Here is a 21,104-nt window from a genome sequence, read left to right as displayed (position 1 = left end):
CCCAGTGTCTGCGTGGGTTTCGCCCCCACAACCCAAAAGACGTGCAGGGAAGGAGACGTGCCACGCCAAATTGCCCCTTTATTGGAAAAAATTAATTGGGCACTCTACATTTTTTTAAAATCATGTCCCCAATAATAGATTCTAGCATTTCCCCGCTGATTGGCCCACATAGTCCTGTTTTCTCTCTCTTTTTGAATCGTGGGGTTTAAACATTTGCTACTTTCCAGGCAATGGGGACAGTTCCAGAATCGAGGGAGCGCGCGCAAAGTCTGGACAAGAGCAGAGTGTGAGAAAACCCTGCGGAAACGCCAACGTGTCGTACTCGCCACAAAGGTGCTGACAATAAAGAAAACGCTGGAGCAGGAGAGTGTTTAACTTGGAGAGATTTCAGTTGACGCTTTATTGTTTTCATATGGCTAAGGATTAGCTTCATTTGACTGTCCCGTGACGGACTCCAAATTCCAAGGTGCCCCAGGGAGCACTGTTATGTCCTTAAAGCGGTTACAAATAGAATCAGTAAACCTTTACATCCACTGACCCTCCCTGAATCCTATGGAATGACTGAATAACACTAACTTACCAACTACATTAGCAGTGTATGTACATATCAGCACACTAAACTAGAGAACCTTGTAGTAGGAATATATCTCACTGTGAAAATCAGGGCGCTTGAAACACAACCCAAGTCAGAAACATGGAAAAATATTTTGTACATAATTATTCACTGTGAAACTTGCAATAACGAATCTCAAGTGATGAAAAGATTCAAGGTCATACATGAAAAAAAGTCTTTTAAGAAAGTTTTTTTTCCCTCTTCGGTTCCATTGGAAAACTGCACCATTTTAAATGGATTCAAGGATACAATATACAGTGTAACATGCAAAAACAATGCACTGCATTAACTGCACGCCATCCAGTTCATAAAAACAAAACCTGCTTCCTAAACCGAGGAGAAACGGCACCTCCTTAAACTATTACAGACAATTCTCAAAATAAAAGGAATTCTTAAAATCTTTTTCTTTACTTTTCTTATTTTTTAAAAAAAAAACCTTTTTACCAAGCCATTGATGACCACATTGTTCTGGGGGGGGGGTGGGAGAAGAGGGGGGGGGGGCTCCAGCCGCACACGCTGGGGCAAGAGGATAGTCCGAAGAACAGAGAGAGGGAACCACAGGCTATTCAAGGTTCGCAAATAACATCACGAGGCAGCTCCGCTTCCTGCGGGGAGGGGAGGGGGGACAAAAGAGGTGGCAGCCATCGAGTAGGGGCTGGCTGTCGGAACTGCCTCTAGCTGTAGCCCGCTGGCCACCGCCATGTCCGCTGTCATTGTCCACTCTGGAAGGAGACTGGAAATCTAACTCAAATTATAATCCTTCAATTTGATCTTAACACATGAGGCTGACAAGCACTTTTGTTCTGGAGTCTAGTTCAGGAGCTCTACTTCATGCGTACTGATGGTTCAAGTATAACAGGGACTACAAGTCTCGCTTTAATTAAAACTCCACGTCGCATTAATCCTCGATGACTATTGGTTCTTCATTCATGGGTTGCCTGGGCTGCTGCGATGCAGAAGATGCGCGTCCTTGCCGGATGAGAATCTGTCTGTAGGGCTGACGGGCTGCGCGTTTCATATCTACCGGGCCCAGCATCTTACGCACTTTCCTAGTTTCAGAAAGAAAAAAAAAGACACCAAGTAAAACTGCAAATAGCACAACTGTCAGACTTTTCCCGTCAAAGACACAGATTCAATTGGGTTTGGTCGGAAGAGCTGGAAGTCCAGTTTTTGGCTAAAGTGAAATACTTGGAAGCTATCCAGTTTGCTTACAGCAGTCCCGGATTTACAATTTCCCACTTTGTCTCGGAGTCCTGCTGGGCAGCCTGCAGTACAGCACCCTCACCAACAAGAATCACCAGTCCAAGTTAATAAACATGACTGGGTGGCACAGTGGCAATAAGGTAACGGTACGGTAAAGTCCCAGATGACCATAGGTTGCTTTCCCCTTTGAGGGGGAAGAGCTGACTGGTGGTAGTTTAACCAGAAGACCACAGCTCGGGCGAGGAGCAAGGTTGAGAAGGTCGTCATGAATAACCTGGTACGGGAATTGAACCAGTGCTGCCGGCCTTGCTCTGCATCACAGACCAGCTGCCCAACCCAGTGAGCTAAACCGGGCCCCACGGCGGCACAGTGGTTAGCATGGCTGCCTCAAAGCACCAGGTTCCTCAATTAGATTCTGGCCTCAGGTGTCTGTGCAGAGTCTGCACGTTCCCTCAGTGTCTGCGTGGGTTTCCTCCAGGTGCTCCGGTTTTCTCCCACAGTCCAATGATGTGCAGGTTAGGTGGACTGGCCGTGCTAAATTGCCCCTTGGTGTCCAGGGATCTGCAGGTTAGGTGGACTGGCCGTGCTAAATTGCCCCTTGGTGTCCAGGGATCTGCAGGTTAGGTGGACTGGCCGTGCTAAATTGCCCCTTTAGTATCCAGGGATCTGCAGGTTAGGGGGGAGTGGACCGAGGTGGAGTGCTCTTTCAGAGGGTCGGTACAGACTCGATGGGCCAAATGGCCTCCTTCTGCATGGTAGGGATTTTATGACTCACACCAACGCCATTTAATATTTTGTATTCCTCCAGGAGATCCCTTGACAACCTTCTCTCGCTGTTGGAGTTGCTCCAGCCTTTCCTCATGACTCATCTGCAGTGGCCCTCTTTTTATTCTTTGTGACCAGTAACAAGAGGTGACCTGAGCAATGTAACAATTGGAAAGCATTATCCACGCGAATCCAGGGGACATTGCATCAACGTGGGGTGGAATAAACTATTCACTGAATAGTTTTACAGCCCTGTCTGCTTTGTCTGCCAATTGTAGTGCCGTGTACTCCACAAAATCTCTGGCCAGAGCTCAATGCTTGGAGCCATTATCTTACGCTGAGCTTTTCCCATTCCGAAGTATTTACCTCAACTTCAAACCCACCTTCCCATAAAATATAGAACGGTCTCTGCGTCAGCCACTCCAGGTGGAACAGAATTCCTTAATCCAAAAACGTACAAACATTTTCACTGACACTTCTAAATTGAGTGCTATAGTGCTATTTGGTGACTGGGGGATATTAAGGATTCATTTTTATCTAAAGTCTAGTCTTTCTTTTATTTAGTTAATTAACTTAAAAGTTGCTGTTTGGTTTAGAAGAAGGTGAATTTTCAATCAGCTTTAAACAGGCTTCTACTTGTAGGCACTTGTAGCTGGAGCTTGTTGATTAGTTAATTGGATTAGGCCAGTTTACAGAGGCTAGATTCACAGTATAAAAGTGATCCCCGACAGTGCAGACTTTGTTTGCACTGAGTGCTGAATTTGGTGCTTTTCGAGTGCTATAGTAAGAGTTTGGTGACCGAGGGAGTATAAGGCTTCATTTTTATCTAAAGTTCAGTCTTTCTTTTATTTAGTTCATTAACTTAAAAGCTGCTGTTTGGTTGAGAAGAAGGTGAATTTTCAATCAGCTTTAAACAAAGGTTCTACTTGTAGGTACTTACAGCTGGAGCTTGTTAATTAGTTAATTGGATTAGGCCAGTTTTCAGAGGCTAGATTCACAGTATAAAGGTGAGCCAGTTCAGTGCAGACTTTGTTTGCACTGAGTGCTGAATTTGAGTGCTATAGTGAGATTTGGTGACTGAGGGAGTGCTGAATTTGGGTGCATTTGAGTGCTATAGTGAGAGTTTGGTGACTGAGGGAGATAGGTGAGGAGGGAGCAAATGCTCCTTTCATTTCACTTCCTCAAAGAGCGAGAAGGGAGCCGGGAGTTTACAGAGAATGCAGCTGACTGGGTGCAGAGTCGGAGTGCGGAATTCCAGTTAGTCCGCAGGGCAGCTACATTCTATAAAGGTAAGAGGGGATGGAGGCTAGGGCAGTTGCATGCTCCTCCTGTAGGATGTGGGTGGTGAGGGATACCAGCGGTGTCCCCGCTGACTACACCTGCGGTAAGTGCACCCAACTCCAGCTCCTCAGAGACCGTGTTAGGGAACTTCGGATCATCCGGGAGGCAAAGGGGGTAATAGAAAAGAGTTACAGGGAGGTAGCCACACCCAAGGTACAGGCCAAGAGTAGCTGGGTTACAGTCAGGGCAAGGAAAACGAACGGGCAGACAGTGCAGAGATCCCTCGTGTCCATTCCCCTTCAAAACAAGTATACCGTTTTGGATGCTGTTGGGAGGGGGGGATGACCTACCGGGGGAAGGCCGGAGCGGTCAGGTCTCTGGCACGGCGTCTGGCTCTGTGGCTCAGAAAGGGGGGGGGGAGAGAATAGAAACGCAATAGTGATAGGAGACTCGATAGTTCAGGGAATGGATAGGAGATTCTGTGGTCGCAATCGAGACTCCCGGAAGCTATGTTGCCTCCTGGGTGCCAGGGCCAGGCATGTCTCGGATCAAATCTACAGGATTCTTAAGGGGGAGCAATCAGAAGTCGTGGTGCACATAGGCACCAACAACACAGCTAAGAAAAGGGATGAGGATCTAAAAAGTGATTTTAGGGAGTTAGGTCGGAAGCTAAAGAGCAGGACAAGCAGAGTAGTGATCTCAGGATTCCTACCGGTGCCACGTGCAAGTGAGCACAGTAAGAAGTCTTACAACACCAGGTTAAAGTCCAATAGGTTTGTTTCAAACACCAGCTTTCGGAGCGCTGCTCCTTCCTCATGTGAATGAAGAGGTATGTTCCAGAAACATATATATGGACAAATTCAAAGATGCAAGACAATGCTTAGAATGCGAGCATTTGCAGTTAATTAAGTGTTTACATATCCAGAGAGGGCTAACCCCAGGATAAAGAGGTGTGAATTGTCTCAAGCCAGGACAGTTGGTAGCATTTCGCAAGCCCAGGCCAGATGGTGGGGGATGAATGTAATGCGACATGAATCCCAGGTCCCGGTTGAGGCCGCACTCATGTGTGCGGAACTTGGCTAGAAGTTTCTGCTCGGCGATTCTGCATTGTCGCGCGTCCTGAAGGCCGCCTTGGAGAACGCTTACCCGGAGATCAGAGGCTGAATGCCCTTGACTGCTGAAGTGTTCCCCGACTGGAAGGGAACATTCCTGCCTGGTGATTGTCGCACGATGTCCGTTCATTCGTTGTTGCAGTGTCTGCATGGTCTCGCCAATGTACCACGCTTCGGGACATCCTTTCCTGCAGCGTATGACAACGTTGGCCGAGTCGCACGAGTATGTACCACGTACCTGGTGGGTGGTGTTCTCACGTGTAATAGTGGTATCCATGTCGATGAACTGGCACGTCTTGCAGAGATTGCCATGGCAGGGTTGTGTGGTGTCGTGGTCACTGTTCTGAAGGCAGGGTAGTTTGCTGCAAACAATGGTTTGTTTGAGGTTGCGCGGTTGTTTGAAGGCAAGGTGTGGGGATGACCTTGGCAAGATGTTCATCTTCATCGATGACGTGTTGAAGGCTGCAAAGATGATGTCGTAGTTTCTCTGCTCCGGGGAAGTACTGGACGACAAAGGGTATTCTGTTGGTTGTGTCCCATGTTTGTCTTCTGAGGAGGTCGGTGCGTTTTTTTTGCTGTGGCGCGTTGGAACTGTCGATCGATGAGTCGAGTGCCATATCCCGTTCGTACGAGGGCATCTTTCAACGTCTGTAGATGTCTGTTACGCTCCTCCTCGTCTGAGCAGATCCTGTGTATACGGAGCGCTTGTCCATAGGGGATGGCTTCTTTAATGTGTTTAGGGTGGAAGCTGGAGAAGTGGAGATTGGTGAGATTATCCGTGGGTTTGCGGTAAAGCGAAGTGCTGAGGTGACCGTCCTTGATGGAGACGAGTGTGTCCAAGAATGCAACTGATTTTGGAGAGTAGTCCATGGTGAGTCTGATGGTAGGATGGAACTTATTAATGTCATCGTGTAGTCGTTTCAGTGATTCTTCGCCATGGGTCCAAAGGAAAAGAATGTCATCGATGTATCTGGTGTATAACGTCGGTTGAAGGTCCTGTGCAGTGAGGAGGTCTTGTTCAAACTTGTGCATGAAGATGTTGGCATATTGAGGTGCGAATTTGGTCCCCATGGCTGTTCCGTGCGCCTGGATGATGAACTTGTTGTCGAAGGTGAAGACGTTGTGATTCAGAATGAAGTGAATGAGTTGCAAAATTGCGTCTGGAGATTGGCAGTTGTCGGTGTTGAGTACTGAGGCTGTTGCAGCAATGCCGTCGTCATGGTGGATGCTGGTGTAGAGTGCAGAGACGTCCATTGTGACGAGGAATGTTCCTGGTTCAACTGGTCCATGGGTGCTGAGTTTCTGTAGGAAGTCCGTCGTGTCGCGACAGAAGCTGGGCGTACCTTGTACGATGGGTTTCAAGATGCCCTCGATGTAGCCAGAGAGGTTCTCACACAGGGTCCCATTGCCTGAAACGAGATGACGGCCTGATGTGTTGGCCTTGTGTATTTTCGGGAGGCAGTAGAGATCTCCAATGCGGGGAGCACGTGGGATGAGAGCACGCAGGGTGCTCAGAAGGTCTGGATCCAAGGTCTTAATCAATCTGTTGAGTTGGCGGATGTGTTCCTTGGTCGGATCTGCGGGTAACTGTCTGTAGTGTTCCTGGTTGTTGAGTTGTCGGTATACTTCTTTGCAGTAGTCCGTTCTGTTCAGTATGACGGTGGCCCCTCCTTTGTCTGCTGGTTTGATGACGATGCTGCGGTTGGTCTTGAGAGCGCGGATGGCATTGTGTTGTGCTTGGGTGACCTTCGGGGCTGTCTTGTGAATGTGACTGATGAATCTGGCATTGACGCGACTCCTGACGGCCTGAGCATCCATGTCAAGTCAGTGGCCTTCCGGAGGGGTCCAATTCGACTCTTTCCTCTTCAGTTGCCGCACCGCAGATCTCTCGGTCTGCTGTTCCGGTTCATTGGTAGTCTCCTTGGGTTCGCTGTCGGCCTCATGGGGTCTGTTGAAGAATTCCCGGAGCCTCATTCGCCTGATGAATTCCTCCGTGTCTGCCGCGAGACTGATGGGGTCCATTTTGGTGGTGGTGCAGAAATTCAGCCCTCTGCTGAGGACTTCGATTTCGTCTGGTTGAAGGGTGTAGTCCGACAAGTTGACAATAGATTTCCCTGTATTGTTTTCTACTGTGTTACCGGGGGTGGCGTGGTTGCTGCTGGTGGTGATGCAGAGTTTCTCAAGCTTCCTGTTCTTGGTGTGCATATAGGTGGCATAGTATTGTTGTCTCATCTGTTTGGCGGTGTTCCGCAGCTGGTCTGCTGCATCCTGAGCGCAAGTTGAGAATATGGCCTCGATCTTGGTTTCCAGGTTGCGTTGTCTGCTGTAGAGCTGGCGGACGAGGTGGTTGAGGAGTGTGAGAGAGGTGCGACGGCAGAGTCTCTCAGCGTAGTCTGTGTTGTAGGTCGACTTGAGTGGGTTTGTGATCTGTAGCCCTTTTGGGATCTTGTCTGCTTTCTTGCATCTTTGGAGAAATTTAATGTCAGTGTCTATATGCGCGATCTTCCTGGAGATCCTCTCCACTTTGAGCCGGCAGTTTGCGGTGTCGATGGTAGCCATGATGTGGAGATGCCGGCGTTGGACTGGGGTGAGCACAGTTAGAAGTCTTACAACACCAGGTTAAAGTCCAACAGGTTTGTTTCAAACACTAGCTTTCAGAGCGCTGCTCCTTCCTCAGGTGAAGTTCCGCACACAAGTGCGGCCTCAACCGGGACCTGGGATTCATGTCGCATTACATTCATCCCCCACCATCTGGCCTGCAAAATCCCACCAACTGTCCTGGCTGGAACAATTCACACCTCTTTAACCTGGGGTTACCCCTATCTCTGGATCTGTAAACACTTAATTACCTGCAAATGCTCGCATTCTAAGCATTGTCTTGCATCTTTGAATTTGTCCATATATATGTTTCTGGAACACACCTCTTCATTCACATGAGGAAGGAGCAGTGCTCCGAAAGCTAGTGTTTGAAACAAGCCTGTTGGACTTTAACCTGGTGTTGTCAGACTTCTTACTGTGCTCACCCCAGTCCAACGCCGGCACCTCCACATCACGTGCAACTGAGGCAAGGAACAGAGAGCGAGTGCAGCTGAACACGTGGCTACAGGGCTGGTGCAGGAGGGAAGGCATCTGATATGTGGATCATTGGGATATCTTCAGGGGAAGGTGGGACCTGTACATGAAGGATGGATTGCATCTAAACTGGAGGGGCACCAATATCCTGGGTGGGAGGTTTGCTAGAGCTCTTCGGGAGGGTTTAAACTAGCGTGGCAGGGAGATGGGAACCAGAGCTATGGATCAGAGGATAGCTGTTGAACAGGCAGAAATAGTATGCAGTGAGTCTGTGAGGAAGCATAGACAGTTGATAGGGCAAAGTTGCACTCAGTGGAATGGGTTAAAGTGTGTCTGTTTCAATGCAAGGAGTGTCAGGAATAAGGGAGATGAACTTAGAGCATGGATCAGTACTTGGAACTACGATGTTGTGGCCATTACGGAGACATGGATTTCACAGGGGCAGGAATGGTTGTTAGATGTTCCGGGGTTTAGATGTTTTCAGAAGAATAGGGAGGGAGGTAAAAGAGGAGGGGGAGTGGCACTGTTAATTAGGGAGTGCACCACAGCTGCAGAAAAGGAGGTAGTTGAGGAGGGTTTGTCTACTGAGTCAGTATGGGTAGAAGTCAGAAACAAGAAAAGAGCAGTCATTTTATTGGGAGTTTTCTATAGACCCCCCAATAGCAGCAGAGAGAAAGAGGAACAGATTGGGCGGCAGATCTTGGAAAAGTGCAGAAGTAACAGAGTTGTTGTCATGGGTGACGTCAACTTCCCTAATATTGATTGGAACCTCCTTAGTGCAAATGGTTTGGATGGAGCAGATTTTGTCAGGTGTGTACAGGAAGGATTCCTGACTCAATATGTAGATAGGCCGACTAGGGGGGGGGGGCATATTGGACTTGGTGCTCGGCAACGAACCAGGCAGGTGTCAGATGTCTCTGTGGGAGAGCATTTCAGTCACGGTGACCACAACTCCTTGACCTTTACCACAGTCATGGAGAGGGGTAGGAACAGACAGTATGGGAAGGTATTTAATTGGGGGAGGGGAAATTATACTGCTATTAGACAGGAGCTGAGGAGCATAAACTGGGAACAATTGTTCTTGGGGAAATGCACAACAGTGATGTGGTGGTTGTTTAAGGAGCACTTGCTGCGAGTGCGGGATAGTTTTGTCCCACTGAGACGAGGAAGGAATGGAAGAAGGAAGCTTACGTAAGGTTGAGGAAGCAAGGATCTGACTCGGCTCTAAAGGGTTACAAGGTAGCCAGGAAGGGACTCAAAAATGGACTGAGGAGAGCTAGAAGGGGCATGAAAAATCCCTGGCGGGAAGGATTAGGGAAAACCCCAAGTCGTTCGACACTTATGTGAGAAATAAGAGGATGATCAGAGTGAGAGTAGGGCCGATCAGGGATAGTGGAAGAAACTTGGGCCTCGAGTCTGAGGAGATGGAGGAGGTCCTAAATGAATACTTTGCTTCAGTATTCACGAGAGGGACCTTGTTGCTCATGAGAACAGTGTGAACCAGGTTAATAGACTCAAACGGGTTGATATTAAGGAGGAGGATGTGCTGGAAATTTTGAAAAGCATCAGGATAGATAAGTCCCCTGGACCTGACGGGATATACCCAAGGTTACTACGGGAAGCGAGGGAAGAGATTGCTGCGCCGTTGGCGATGATCTTTGCGTCCTCACTCTCCACTGGAGTAGTACCGGATGATTGGAGGGAGGCGAATGTTGTTCCCCTGTTCAAGAAAGGGAATAGGGAAATCCCTGGGAATTACAGACCCATCAGCCTTATGTCTGTCGTGAGCAAAATATTGGAAAGGATTCTGAGAGATAGGATTTATGATTATTTAGAAAAACATAGTTTGATTAAAGATAGTCAGCATGGCTTTGTGAGGGGCAGGTCATGCCTCACAAATCTCATTGAATTCTTTGAGGATGTGACGAGACACATTGATGAAGTCGGGCAGTGGATGTGGTGTATATGGATTTCAGTAAGGCATTTGACAAGGTTCCACATGGTAGGCTCATTCAGAAAGTTAGGGGGCATGGGATACAGGGAAATTTGGTTGTCTGGATACAGAATTGGCTGGCCGAAAGAAGACAGCGAGTGGTAGTGGATGGAAAGTATTCTGCCTGGAGGTCGGTGACCAGTGGTATCCCGCAAGGATCTGTTCTGGGACCTCTGCTCTTTGTGGTTTTTATAAATGACTTGGATGAGGAAGTGGAAGGGTGGGTTAGTAAGTTTGCCGATGACACACAGGTTGGGGGGGGTTGTAGATAGTGTTGAGGGCTGTTGCAGGTTACACCAGGACATTGACAGGATGCAGAGCTGGGCTGAGAAGTGGCAGATGGAGTTCAACCTTGATAAATGTGATATTTTGGAAGGTCGAATTTGAATGCTGAATACAGGGTTAAAGGCAGGATTCTTGCACGTGTAGAGGAACAGAGGGATCTTGGGGTCCACATACATAGATCCCTCAAAGTTGCCACCCAGGTTGATAGGGTTGTTAAGAAGGTGTATGGTGTGTTGGCTTTCATTAACAGGGGGATTGAGTTTAAGAGCCGCGAGGTTTTGCTGCAGCTTTTATAAAACCCTAGTTAGACAACACTTGGAATATTGTGTCCAGTTCTGGTCGCCTCATTATAGGAAGGATGTGGATGCTTTGAGAGGGTACAGAGGAGATTGACCAGGACGCTGCCTGGACTGGAGGGCATGTCTTATGAAAAAAGGTTGAGGGAGCTAGGGCTTTTCTCACTGGAGCGAAGAAGGCAGAGAGCTGACTTGATAGAGGTGTACAAGGTGATGAGAGGCATGGACAGAGTGTATAGCCAGAGACTTTTCTCCAGGGTGGAAATGGCTGTCACGAGGCAACATAATTTTAAGGTGATTGGAGGAAGGTATAGGGGAGATGTCAGAGGTTCTTTACACAGAGAGTGGTGGGTGTGTGGAATGCACTGCCAGCAGAGGTGGTGGAGTCAGAGTCATTAGGGACATTTAAGCGACTCTTAGACAGGCACATGGACAGCAGTAAATTGAAGGGGTGTAGGTTGGTTGATCTTAGATTAGGATAAATGGTCGGCACAACATCGTGGGCTGAAGGGCCTGTACTGTGTTGTACTGTTCTATATTCTATGACGACTGCTCATTTGCTGACTCCCGAAGCTGTAGAAAATGATTTCCCCCTTCAAAAAAAAACCTTTCAGCCTTTCAAAGCGCTAACTTTAAAGTGGTCCAAGTGGTTGACGGTGAAAGTGCGGTAGGAAAACCTGGGTTTGATTTTCGCACGATTATTTCAGCATGAGGTTAATTTGTGTCAGATCACATCGATCCAATAATTGCTTTTTCAAAAGACATATTTACCACCAAAGCCAGGAGCGAGCGAACCAGTTGGGAGATCGAGGGCTCTCTACCAGCAATACCCACATCCCATGAGAGAATTTTTAAATGAGCAACAAGAGATGAAAATTGCGGTTCACACTTAACCCTGACGTAAATAGAGAGGCCATGCCAAGAGGAGAGCTTCACCAAGCTGAGCGATGTTACCTGAGAAGCTGCTCATCTGGTTTCGGTGAAGTAGGGTTAAAAATGCAAATTACCGAGTTTCGTCTGTTGCTATGAAAAGGACATCATCAGGTGCGTCGATCCAATTCATCCTCCTACCCTTCATTGGCGGAAGGGATCCAGGCTTCAGCACTTTGGGGTTTCTCGAGTATGGTTTCCCATTAATCATGTAACCCCGGTTAATGGCAGTCTGTCAGAGGACACAAACAGTTAATGCTCAGGGAGACACAGAATGCGCCGGCAGAGAGAAGGGGAGGCAGGGTGGGGAACAGCGAGGAGACGAGACAAGGCAGAAACAGCCCAAAGACTCGATGATTTCCAGTGGCGCTGCGTAAGCAGCCACAGTTTGAAGACAATGTTTGAAGGTCATACCAGCAGACACCAGCACACAAACTGAAACCGACACAACTTGGTGGATGGAGCCGAGAATCCTCAGAGTGTCTGGCTGGTTCCAGTGATACTACATGGAAACATCTGCCTGTATTCTGTACTCGGGTCTGCAGCACTGAACCCACAGTCCAGAGATGTGGTCAGGTGAATTGGCCATGCTAAATTGCCCATACATTAGGTGGGGTTACGGGGCCAGGAGTGGGCCTAGGTGGGGTGGCTCTGTTGGAGCAAGGGCCGGTGCAGACTCGATGGGCTGCATGGCCTCCTTCTGCACTGTCGGGATTCTATGATTCATATTTCTCCAGGAACTATTAAGTGTCAGAGACTGAACACCTGGAACACAGACGCAAACATCTGGAGAACCCAATCTGTACTTGACCACCAAGAACTTTTTAAAAAAGGAGTAAACCACCTGGCCCGTTGAGCCTGCTCCTCCATTCAATGCACCCACGGCTTATCAGCTTCTACTCCCTGTATCCCTCGATTCCCGGAGACACCAGAATCTATCCCGGCTTCAGTGCAATTTCTCCTCATCTCAGATCTAAACAGATTGGCCACTTGGTCCCAGATTCCCCAGGCCTGTCAAGTCTCTTCAGAACTTTGAGTATTTCAATGAGATCACCTCTCCTACTTCTGAACTGAAGCACATATCGACCCAATTTACTCAGCCTCTCATTATGGGACAACCCCCTGGGCCCAATCTCCCGCACCTTAACTGTACCACCTCCAATGTGAGTATGTGCTTTCTGAAATGTGGAGATCGAAACTGCTCACAGTATTCCAGGTGTAGTCTCACCTCTGCCCAGCACAAATGCAGCAAGACTTAATTATTCCTGCACCCGAATCCCCTTGCAATAAATGCCAACAAACTTTCCCACCTGATTTCTGTCTCGGCGTGTTCCTTGCCCAACTCTGATCAACATTTTGCCACTTTCACATTTTTAAGAAAATATTCTGCTTTTCTATCCTTATAACCCAAGCGACCAAGTCTCACTTGCCCACATTATACTCATCTGCCACCTGGTTATCCACTTGCTTAGCCTGCCTACGTCTTTATGCAGCCTCTCCACACCCTCCTCACAGCTTGGATTCCCACCAAGCTTTGTATCATCAACAAGCTGACATCACTCTCTTTAGTCATTAATGTCGATTGTAAATAGAGGAGGCCCTTAGTTCACCTCTAGTCACAGCCTGCCAACTGGTAAGCCCCACTCATTCCTACTCTTTGCTTTTGTCTCTTCACCAATCTGCTATCCGTGCTAATATATCAGCCCCAATTCCATGAGCCTTTATCTTGTCAATTAAAGACTTTTGCGAGGTGCATTATCGAATGCTTTTTGGAAATCTAGGTAGACTATATCTACCAATTCCCCTTTATCTACCCTACTTGTCACATCCTCAAAAGATGTTAATAAATTTGTCAAACAGGGCTTTCCTTTTTTTAAAACATGTTGATGTCTCCTAATCATACTACGATTTATAGGCGTACCATTAAGACAACCCAAGAGACTTTCCCTGATGTTAGGCTGTTTTCTCTCCCCTTCTTTTCTTGAATAGTCATGTTACACATCAGTTAATTTTCAATCTGCTGGAGCCACTCCAGATTCGAGAGAATTTGGGAAAATTATAACCAGCGAATCCATAATCTCCACAGCTACCTCTCTTAGAAGCAAATTACTGCGGATGCTGGAATCTATAACGAAAGAGAAAATGTTGGAAAATCTCAGCGGGTCTGGCAGCATCTGCAGGGAGAGTAGAGTAAAGCTCCCTCTTTCTCTCCCTACAGATGCTGCCAGACCTGCTGAGATTTTCCAGCATTTTCTCTTTCGTGACCTCTCTGAGAAGCCTAGAGTTCAGGCCTTGGGAATTTACCGGACTTTAGGCCCTGGGGTTTCTCTCGACTTTTCCATCTGCAGATAGTAATTACCTTCATTTCCTCACAATGTGAGAAATGCGCGTGATTCTTATGTGAAACCGTGTTGGGGTCATTTGAATGCTTTTACCCCTCTGTTCCCCTGGCTACAATGGAAACCAATGACCATTGCAAGACTGGGGCAGTTGAGCACATTTCTGGTTTGGGACTGCAATACATGTCGAAGGGCTGTTTTACTATTTATTTATTTATTTTAATTTAGAGTACCCAATTCATTTTTTCCAATTCAGGGGCAATTTAGCATGGCCAATCCACCTATCCTGCACATCTTTGGATTGTGGGGGCAAAACCCACGCAAACACAGGGAGAATGTGCAAATTCCACACGGGCAGTGACCCAGAGCCGGGATCAAACCTGGGACCTCGGCGCTGCGAAGCGGCAGTGCTAACCACTGCGCCACCGTGCTGCCCGGGTTGTTTTACTCTGTATCTAACCCCGTGCTGTACCTGTCCTGGGAGTGTTTGATGGGGACAGTGTAGCGGGAGCTTTACTCTGTATCTAACCCCGTGCTGTACCTGTCCTGAGAGTGTTTGATGGGGACAGTGTAGAGGGAGCTTTACCCTGTATCTAACCCCGTGCTGTACCTGTCCTGGGAGTGTTTGATGGGGACAGTGTCGAGGGAGCTTTACTCTGTATCTAACCCCGTGCTGTACCTGTCCTGGGAGTGTTTGATGGGGTCAGTGTAGAGAGAGCTTTACTCTGTATCTAACCCCGTGCTGTGCCTGTCCTGGGAGTGTTTGATGGGGGACAGTGTCGAGGGAGCTTTACTCTGTATCTAACCCCGTGCTGTACCTGTCCTGGGAGTGCTTGATGGGGACAGTGTCGAGGGAGCTTTACTCTGTATCTAACCCCGTGCTGTCCCTGTGCTGGGAGTCTTTGATGGGGACAGTGTAGAGGGAGCTTTACTCTGTATCTAACCCCGTGCTGTACCTGTCCTGGGAGTGTTTGATGGGGACAGTGTAGAGGGAGCTTTACTCAGTATCTAACCCCGTGCTGTACCTGTCCTGGGAGTGTTTGATGGGGTCAGTGTAGAGTTTTTCTCGTTTTGTACATAAGAACTAGAAGGAGGGGGCCATTCAGCCCCTCGATCCCGCTCTGCCATTCAATACGATCACGGCTGATCTCATCTTGGCCTCAACTTCACTTTCCCGCCCGTTCTCCATAACCCTTCACCCCTTTTGAATTAAAAATCTGTCCATCGTCTCCTTAAATGTACTCACTATCCCGGCATCCACCATATTCTGGGATAGTGAATTCCACAGATTCACGACTCCTTGAGAGAAGTAATTTCTCCTCGTCTCTTGTTTAAAGTCTGCTACCCTTTATCCTCAAACTATGACCTCTCATCTGGATTGCCCCACAAAATGAAGCAAGTCCACTTCGTCAATACCCTTTATCTCTTACAAGACCATAAGACATTGGAGCAGAATTAGGCCACTCGGCCCATCGAATCTGCTCCGCCATTCAGTCATGGCTGATATTTTTCTCATCCCCATTCTCCTGCCTTCTCCCCATAACCCCTGATCCCCTCATTGATCAAGAACCTATCTATCTCCGTCTTAAAGACACTCAGTGATTTAGCCTCCACAGCCTTCTGCGGGCAAGAGTTCCACAGATTCACCACCTCCTGGTTGAAGAAATTCCTCCTCATCTCTGTTTCAAAGGATCGTCCCTTCAGTCTGAGGCTGTGTCCTCTGGTTCCAGTTTTTCCTACAAGTGGAAACATCCTCTCCACATCCACTTTATCCAGGCTTCTCAGTATCCTGTAAGTTTCTGTAAGATCCCCCCTCATCCTTCTAAACTCCAACGCGTACAGACCCAGAGTCCTCAACCGTTCCTCATACAACAAGCTCTTCATTCCAGGAATACACCTCAATTAGATCCCCTTCTCATTCTTCTAGACTCGAGAGGGCATTGGCCTAAACTGTTCAGTCTCGCTTGGTAACACAAATCCCTCATCTCTGGGATCAATCTGGTGACCCTCCCTCTGAACTGCCTCTAATGCATCAACACCCCTCCTCAAGTAAAGGGACCAAAACTGTACAGCGTCCTCCAGGTGCCACCTGCCCTTAGTATTTGATCAGGAAACTGGGTTCCCAAAAATGGAATCCTCATACGCATGAAAAAATTAAACTACTGTGTATAAAACATAACATGGTGTTGAATAAACACTTACCATTTGTCTAACTTGTCCATGATTAGCTAAATGTAAAGCAAGAAGAACAGGGTCAGTAACAGATTTGATAATTACACAACAAGCTTGTCTCATCCCCAACCATATAGCAGGGGAAAATGGTTAGCAGACCCTCCCCCCTTTCGCTCGCGCAGAGAGCTCACCAGGGACACTGTCCGTGAATGCACAGGGGTTTGAGGCAGTCTACCCACAATCCTTTTCTGAGGTAAGCTGCTAGGTAGATTCCTTGGTAAAGGAAGTAATGAGACTTGACAACGAAGGAAGAACGAAAACTGGAACATCCCTTTTTTTTTTTAAATTTAAGAGTACCCAAGTCATATTTCCAATTAAGGGGCAATTTAGCGTGGCCAATCCACCTACCCTGCACATCTTTGGGTTGTGGGGGCAAAACTCACGCAAACACGGGGAGAATGTGCAAACTCCACACGGACAGTGACCCAGAGCCGGGATCGAACCTGGGACCTCGGCGCCGTGAGGCAGCAGTGCTAACCCACTGCGCCGCCGTGCTGCCCTCACTGGACCATTCCTTTCGAACAGAGTCACTCGACCTGCCGATGCTTGGTACCCGAGGGTTGAATAAGGAGTCAGCGGTCAGTCAGGGTTCCTGCTCCTGGTCACCCTGCTGGCAAATGCAGTCGATGCAGATTGTAGGTGAGGATAGTTCAGGCTTGATCCACTCCGCAGCTCTTGGTTGAGGCAGCGGGCAGCAACTAATGCCCATGGAATTGCAGCTCGGGAGAGGGCGATGGGCACAAAGCACGCCAGAGCTGCACGATTCTCCAAACAATGAACAGAGAGGAACTCTGTTGGTGGTGGCTCCACTTCGGAATACTGAGGCATCTATCAACCCGGAAGGTGATAGTGGTCGTGGGTTTGTAAGGTGCTGCCTAAGGAACCATGCAGTGCATTTGCAGATGGTACACACGGCTGCTACTGTGCGTTGGTGGTGGAGGGAGTGAATGTTTGTGGAAGGGGTGCCATTTAATCAGCTTTGTCCTGGATGAGTGTTGTTGGAGCTGCATTCATCCAGGCAAGTGGAGAGTATTCCTTCACACTCCTGACTTGTACCTTGTAGATGGTGGACAGGCTTTGGGGAGTCAGGTGGTGAGTTACTCGCCACAGGATCCCTAGCCTCTGACCTGCTCCTGTAGCCACAGTATTTATGTGGCTGGTCCAGTTCAGTTTGCGGTCAATGCTAACCCCCCCAAGATGTTGCTGGTGGGGTTCAATGATGGCAATGCCATTGAATGTTAAGGGGTGATGGTCCGATTAATGGAGATGGTCATTGCCCGACACTTGGGTGGTGCGAAGTTAATTGCCACTTGTCAGCCGAAGTCAGACAGTGAAACAAAAATAAAAAACAAGCAGCAAACAGTACTTGGAAATAAAGATGTGCAATGGATGGGTGACATTAATAAAGCCAATGAATGGTTTAAGGATCATTGGTGCGACAGAAAATGAATCTATTCTAGAAGGGATCAAGGCAAAGTGGGAGGAAGAGTTGGGAGGGGGTATGAACGCGGGGTTCTGGTGTGAGGTGCTCCGGAGGGTGAACGCCTCCACTTTGTGTGCGAGGTTGGGGCTGATACAGCTGAAGGTGGTGTATAGAGCACACCTTACAAGGGCAAGGATACCCCCTTTGAGGGGGTAGAAGATGTGTGAGAACGTTGCCGGGGGGGGGGGGGGGTCTGCTAATCACATTCATATGTTTTGGTCCTGTCCAAAGCTGGAGGATTACTGAAAGGAGGTGTTTAGGGTAATTTCTAAAGTGGTGCACGTGAAACTGGACCCGGGCCCTCGGGAGGCCATATTCGGGGTGTCGGACCAGCCGGGGTTGGAAACGGGTGCGGAGACAGATGACAGATGTTTGGGGGGGGGGGGGAGGGGGGCTGTGTGTGTTAATGGTGACTATGGATGATTCCTGATGATATGGGATTGACATTGCATTCATTATGGATTATTTATTGGGTGTAAATTTGGGAGAAAATGTGAAAAAGGAGAATAAAAATATTGTTTTTTTAAAAAAAGGAAATGAATCTACTCAGCATTGGTCAATGCGAGACCTCTGGTCTCCCCGGAAATCGCCTCCTGCGGAACGGAGAAACTGTGAATGAAGATGGAGGAAAAGACGGATTGAATCCTCCTCAACTGGGATTCAGTCCCTATCTCCTCCGGTTTGCTGGGCTCACAGGTTAACCAACTGCAGCCCGGCCTCAAACCCCACCCTGGCTCAGCACATTTCTGAATCCACGGACTGCTGCCTGCACTCAGCTCACTGGAACCTCTACAGCAAGTTGCCCATTATGTTCATTTCGCCTCGATTTGAGGTAATTTTCTTTGAACAAAACCTTTAACGGAAGTTCTGAACCAAAGCTAAAGGAGCCTCAAACTACAGCAGGGGTTCTGGAGCTGAAGCTCTCTGACATTTCCACATTGTATAATTTACTGAACTAATCAACTCTCGTTAATTCATCAAAGAAAATATTCACACACCGCATGTTTCAAAAATGTAGTAGACTGTGGATTTTGAGCTGGAAAGGCGGTGATTTTCCTGTGATTACTTACTTTACATCGAGCAGGATGGTGTCGGCCTCACTAGTCATTTTTCATTGTTACTCTCAATTGTAAGCAATGAATCACATCCACAATTAAAAATATGGCTTCCAGGTACAATAGCATTCCTGAAAGCATTCACCACCCGGTTATGAACCCGTGGGCGGCACAGTGGTTAGCACTGCTGCCTCACGGCACCCCGATCCTGGGTCACTGTCCACGTGGAATTAGCACATCCTCCCCGTGTCTGCATGGGTCTCACCCCCACAACCCAAAAAGCAGTACAGGGTAGGAGGACTGGCCACTCTAAATTGCCTCCTAATTTGGGGGGGGGGGGGGGGGGGAGAGGAGAATTGGGTACTCCCAAATTTTAAAAAATGAACCTGCAAATTCCAGCTCCTCACTACCCAATCTGAAGCAAATGGCTGCCTCCAGGCGCAAACGCGGGCATTGAAATGTTGCAGAAATTCAACTCACATCCCTCTGGGCATAACCTAACAAGAAGTTACTGCCGAATGCGAGGACCGAAAATGCAAAGTGATGAAATGCGAAGCAGGTCTGACTCGCATATGCACTTCACCCATCCTTTGCACATCTTTATTTCCAAGTCACAGCTTAAGCACTGGAAATGTATTTGGGGGATGAATACGGCTAGCCCTCCCATTCTGGGCCCCAACCCTTCTGGGGCAGTTTAGGAGTGGTGATGGGATGGCTCCATTTCTCCGCCTTCCCTGGATTGTGTCCATTATATTGTCACTGCACAAATCCCACAGCAACAACAGAAGTTCAGGAGCTCACTGAAACCTCGCCGGATACAATAATGAATTCATGTCATAAGTTAGGATAGAAACCACAAAACAAACCTCAAACAGCTCAACTTGTGACAAGCTTTCTTATGCTGGCTGGCAAATTGCTACACATTTCAGTGTGTCAGATGGGGGAAGTTAGGTTAGACAATGGTTGAGTACCTGAGGCCAGAGTTCCAGTCCAGCATGGACAAATATAATGAAGCCTCCGCAGCCGGCAGAATCCCATGCGAGATGAGCTTGGGACACTGCCCATGGGTGAAAGGGGCTGGTTTAGCACAGGGCGCTAAACAGCTGGCTTGTAATGCAGTGCGGGTTCAATTCCCTTACCAGCCTCCCCAAACAGGCGCCGGAATATGGCGACTAGGGGCTTTTCACAGTAACTTCATTGAAGCCTACTTGTGACAATACGCGATTATTATTAATATTACTTTGGCAATTCGCCCCAAACAGACACACAACAGATGGGTGCGGCGAAGGGAGGAAACGCCACTGGCACAACCTGGGGCTAAGGGAGATTTACTGGAACTATAACTTATGACCTATTTGGGCAGCTTGATGCTGACCCTCAACACTTGCAGGAAGACTAGGACGTGAAAGTGGCAGAACTGACGAAGGAGCAGTTGGATTGCTGGGCAATGGGTCCTGCTCATCTTTACCTTGTGCATCAACCGAGTTCCCCCAAGTGCGGCAGGATACAGCGCATTGTGTTCAGGCTCACGGGATAGTGACTGGCCAGCAGATACAAGGCGACACTACTTAAGCGAGAATACGCACATAACACATACAATACAGTGACTAACTCGTGGTTCTGTGATTCAGCACCCAAACGTCCTTCATGTGACCACTGCCCGGCCCATCGCATAGTTGGGAAAAAGTGAGGGAATCGGTCCTCGCTGCGTTTAAAGATTTGAAGAGCAAAGTCACTGCATGGTATACATTACACACACAATAGCAAACAGCAAGGGAGTTCAAAGCAGTTGCATAAATCCTGGGGATTTGGTGCCGCTGAACTGTATAACTGCCCTGCAGCTTCTATTGCACAGGAAATGGAACACAAATCTCAGAACACAAGTAGGGCATAAGCCAGGAATATGGCAAATGGATAACACTCCAAAACACCCACAGAACCATCTCAGAGAGCCGGTCAAACATGAATTTAAAATGGCTCCATTCTCCTGACTCCTTCTCGGCAACTTTAAAACCTGCAACAATCACAGTGATGGTCAGCAGGATTCCTCACCTACTGTGCTGGGGGGGGAGAAACAAAAGGGTGGCAGGCCCTATATAGATGGTCACCAACTCTGTTACAAACTATTCTGCCTAACAGGTTGCCCGAGAGCAAAGAGCTCACTCTACTGAAACAATTCAGCACAGGGACTTGACCAACATTTCCAGACTGTTCAAGAGCCTGCGGACTATTGTTGTACGCAGAAATTCGGTCTTTATACTGACACAAGGACCGGCACAGCACTGCAACCTGCCCAGCGGAGATCCTTCTCTCCTGCCCCTTCTTGCTGCTTTTAAGAGTGAGTACTTTTCCAGAGAAAATCCACCTGGAAAAGGTGTTGGTCAGGGATGGTGTGTATTTGCTGTTGAAAGCAAAGTACAGACACCCCCCCCGGCTCAAACACAA

General features: G+C 48.1%; 1 protein-coding gene across 3 annotated transcripts in view; it reads right to left on the bottom strand.

The window, feature by feature from the left end:
- Positions 1-370: 370 nt before the first annotated feature.
- The window catches only part of LOC140402495 (metastasis-associated protein MTA1-like), a 56,451-nt gene continuing 35,717 nt past the window's right edge, over positions 371-21,104 (bottom strand). For 2 of the 3 annotated variants that reach the window (XM_072490333.1, XM_072490334.1), the window contains exons 17-19: positions 16,092-16,117; positions 11,628-11,782; positions 371-1,662 (exon numbers count right to left, since the gene is read on the bottom strand). In XM_072490333.1, the coding sequence (XP_072346434.1) occupies positions 1,512-1,662; positions 11,628-11,782; positions 16,092-16,117 (332 nt within the window). In that variant the 3' untranslated portion in view covers positions 371-1,511. Of the gene's footprint in view, positions 1,663-11,627; positions 11,783-16,091; positions 16,118-20,271; positions 20,365-21,104 lie in introns of all 3 variants that reach the window. The other variant, XM_072490332.1, reaches the window with a different exon arrangement.

This window comes from Scyliorhinus torazame, chromosome 25, assembly GCF_047496885.1.
Source record: "Scyliorhinus torazame isolate Kashiwa2021f chromosome 25, sScyTor2.1, whole genome shotgun sequence".
Lineage (NCBI taxonomy): Eukaryota > Metazoa > Chordata > Chondrichthyes > Carcharhiniformes > Scyliorhinidae > Scyliorhinus > Scyliorhinus torazame.
This window is presented reverse-complemented; position numbering and strand designations above follow the sequence as displayed.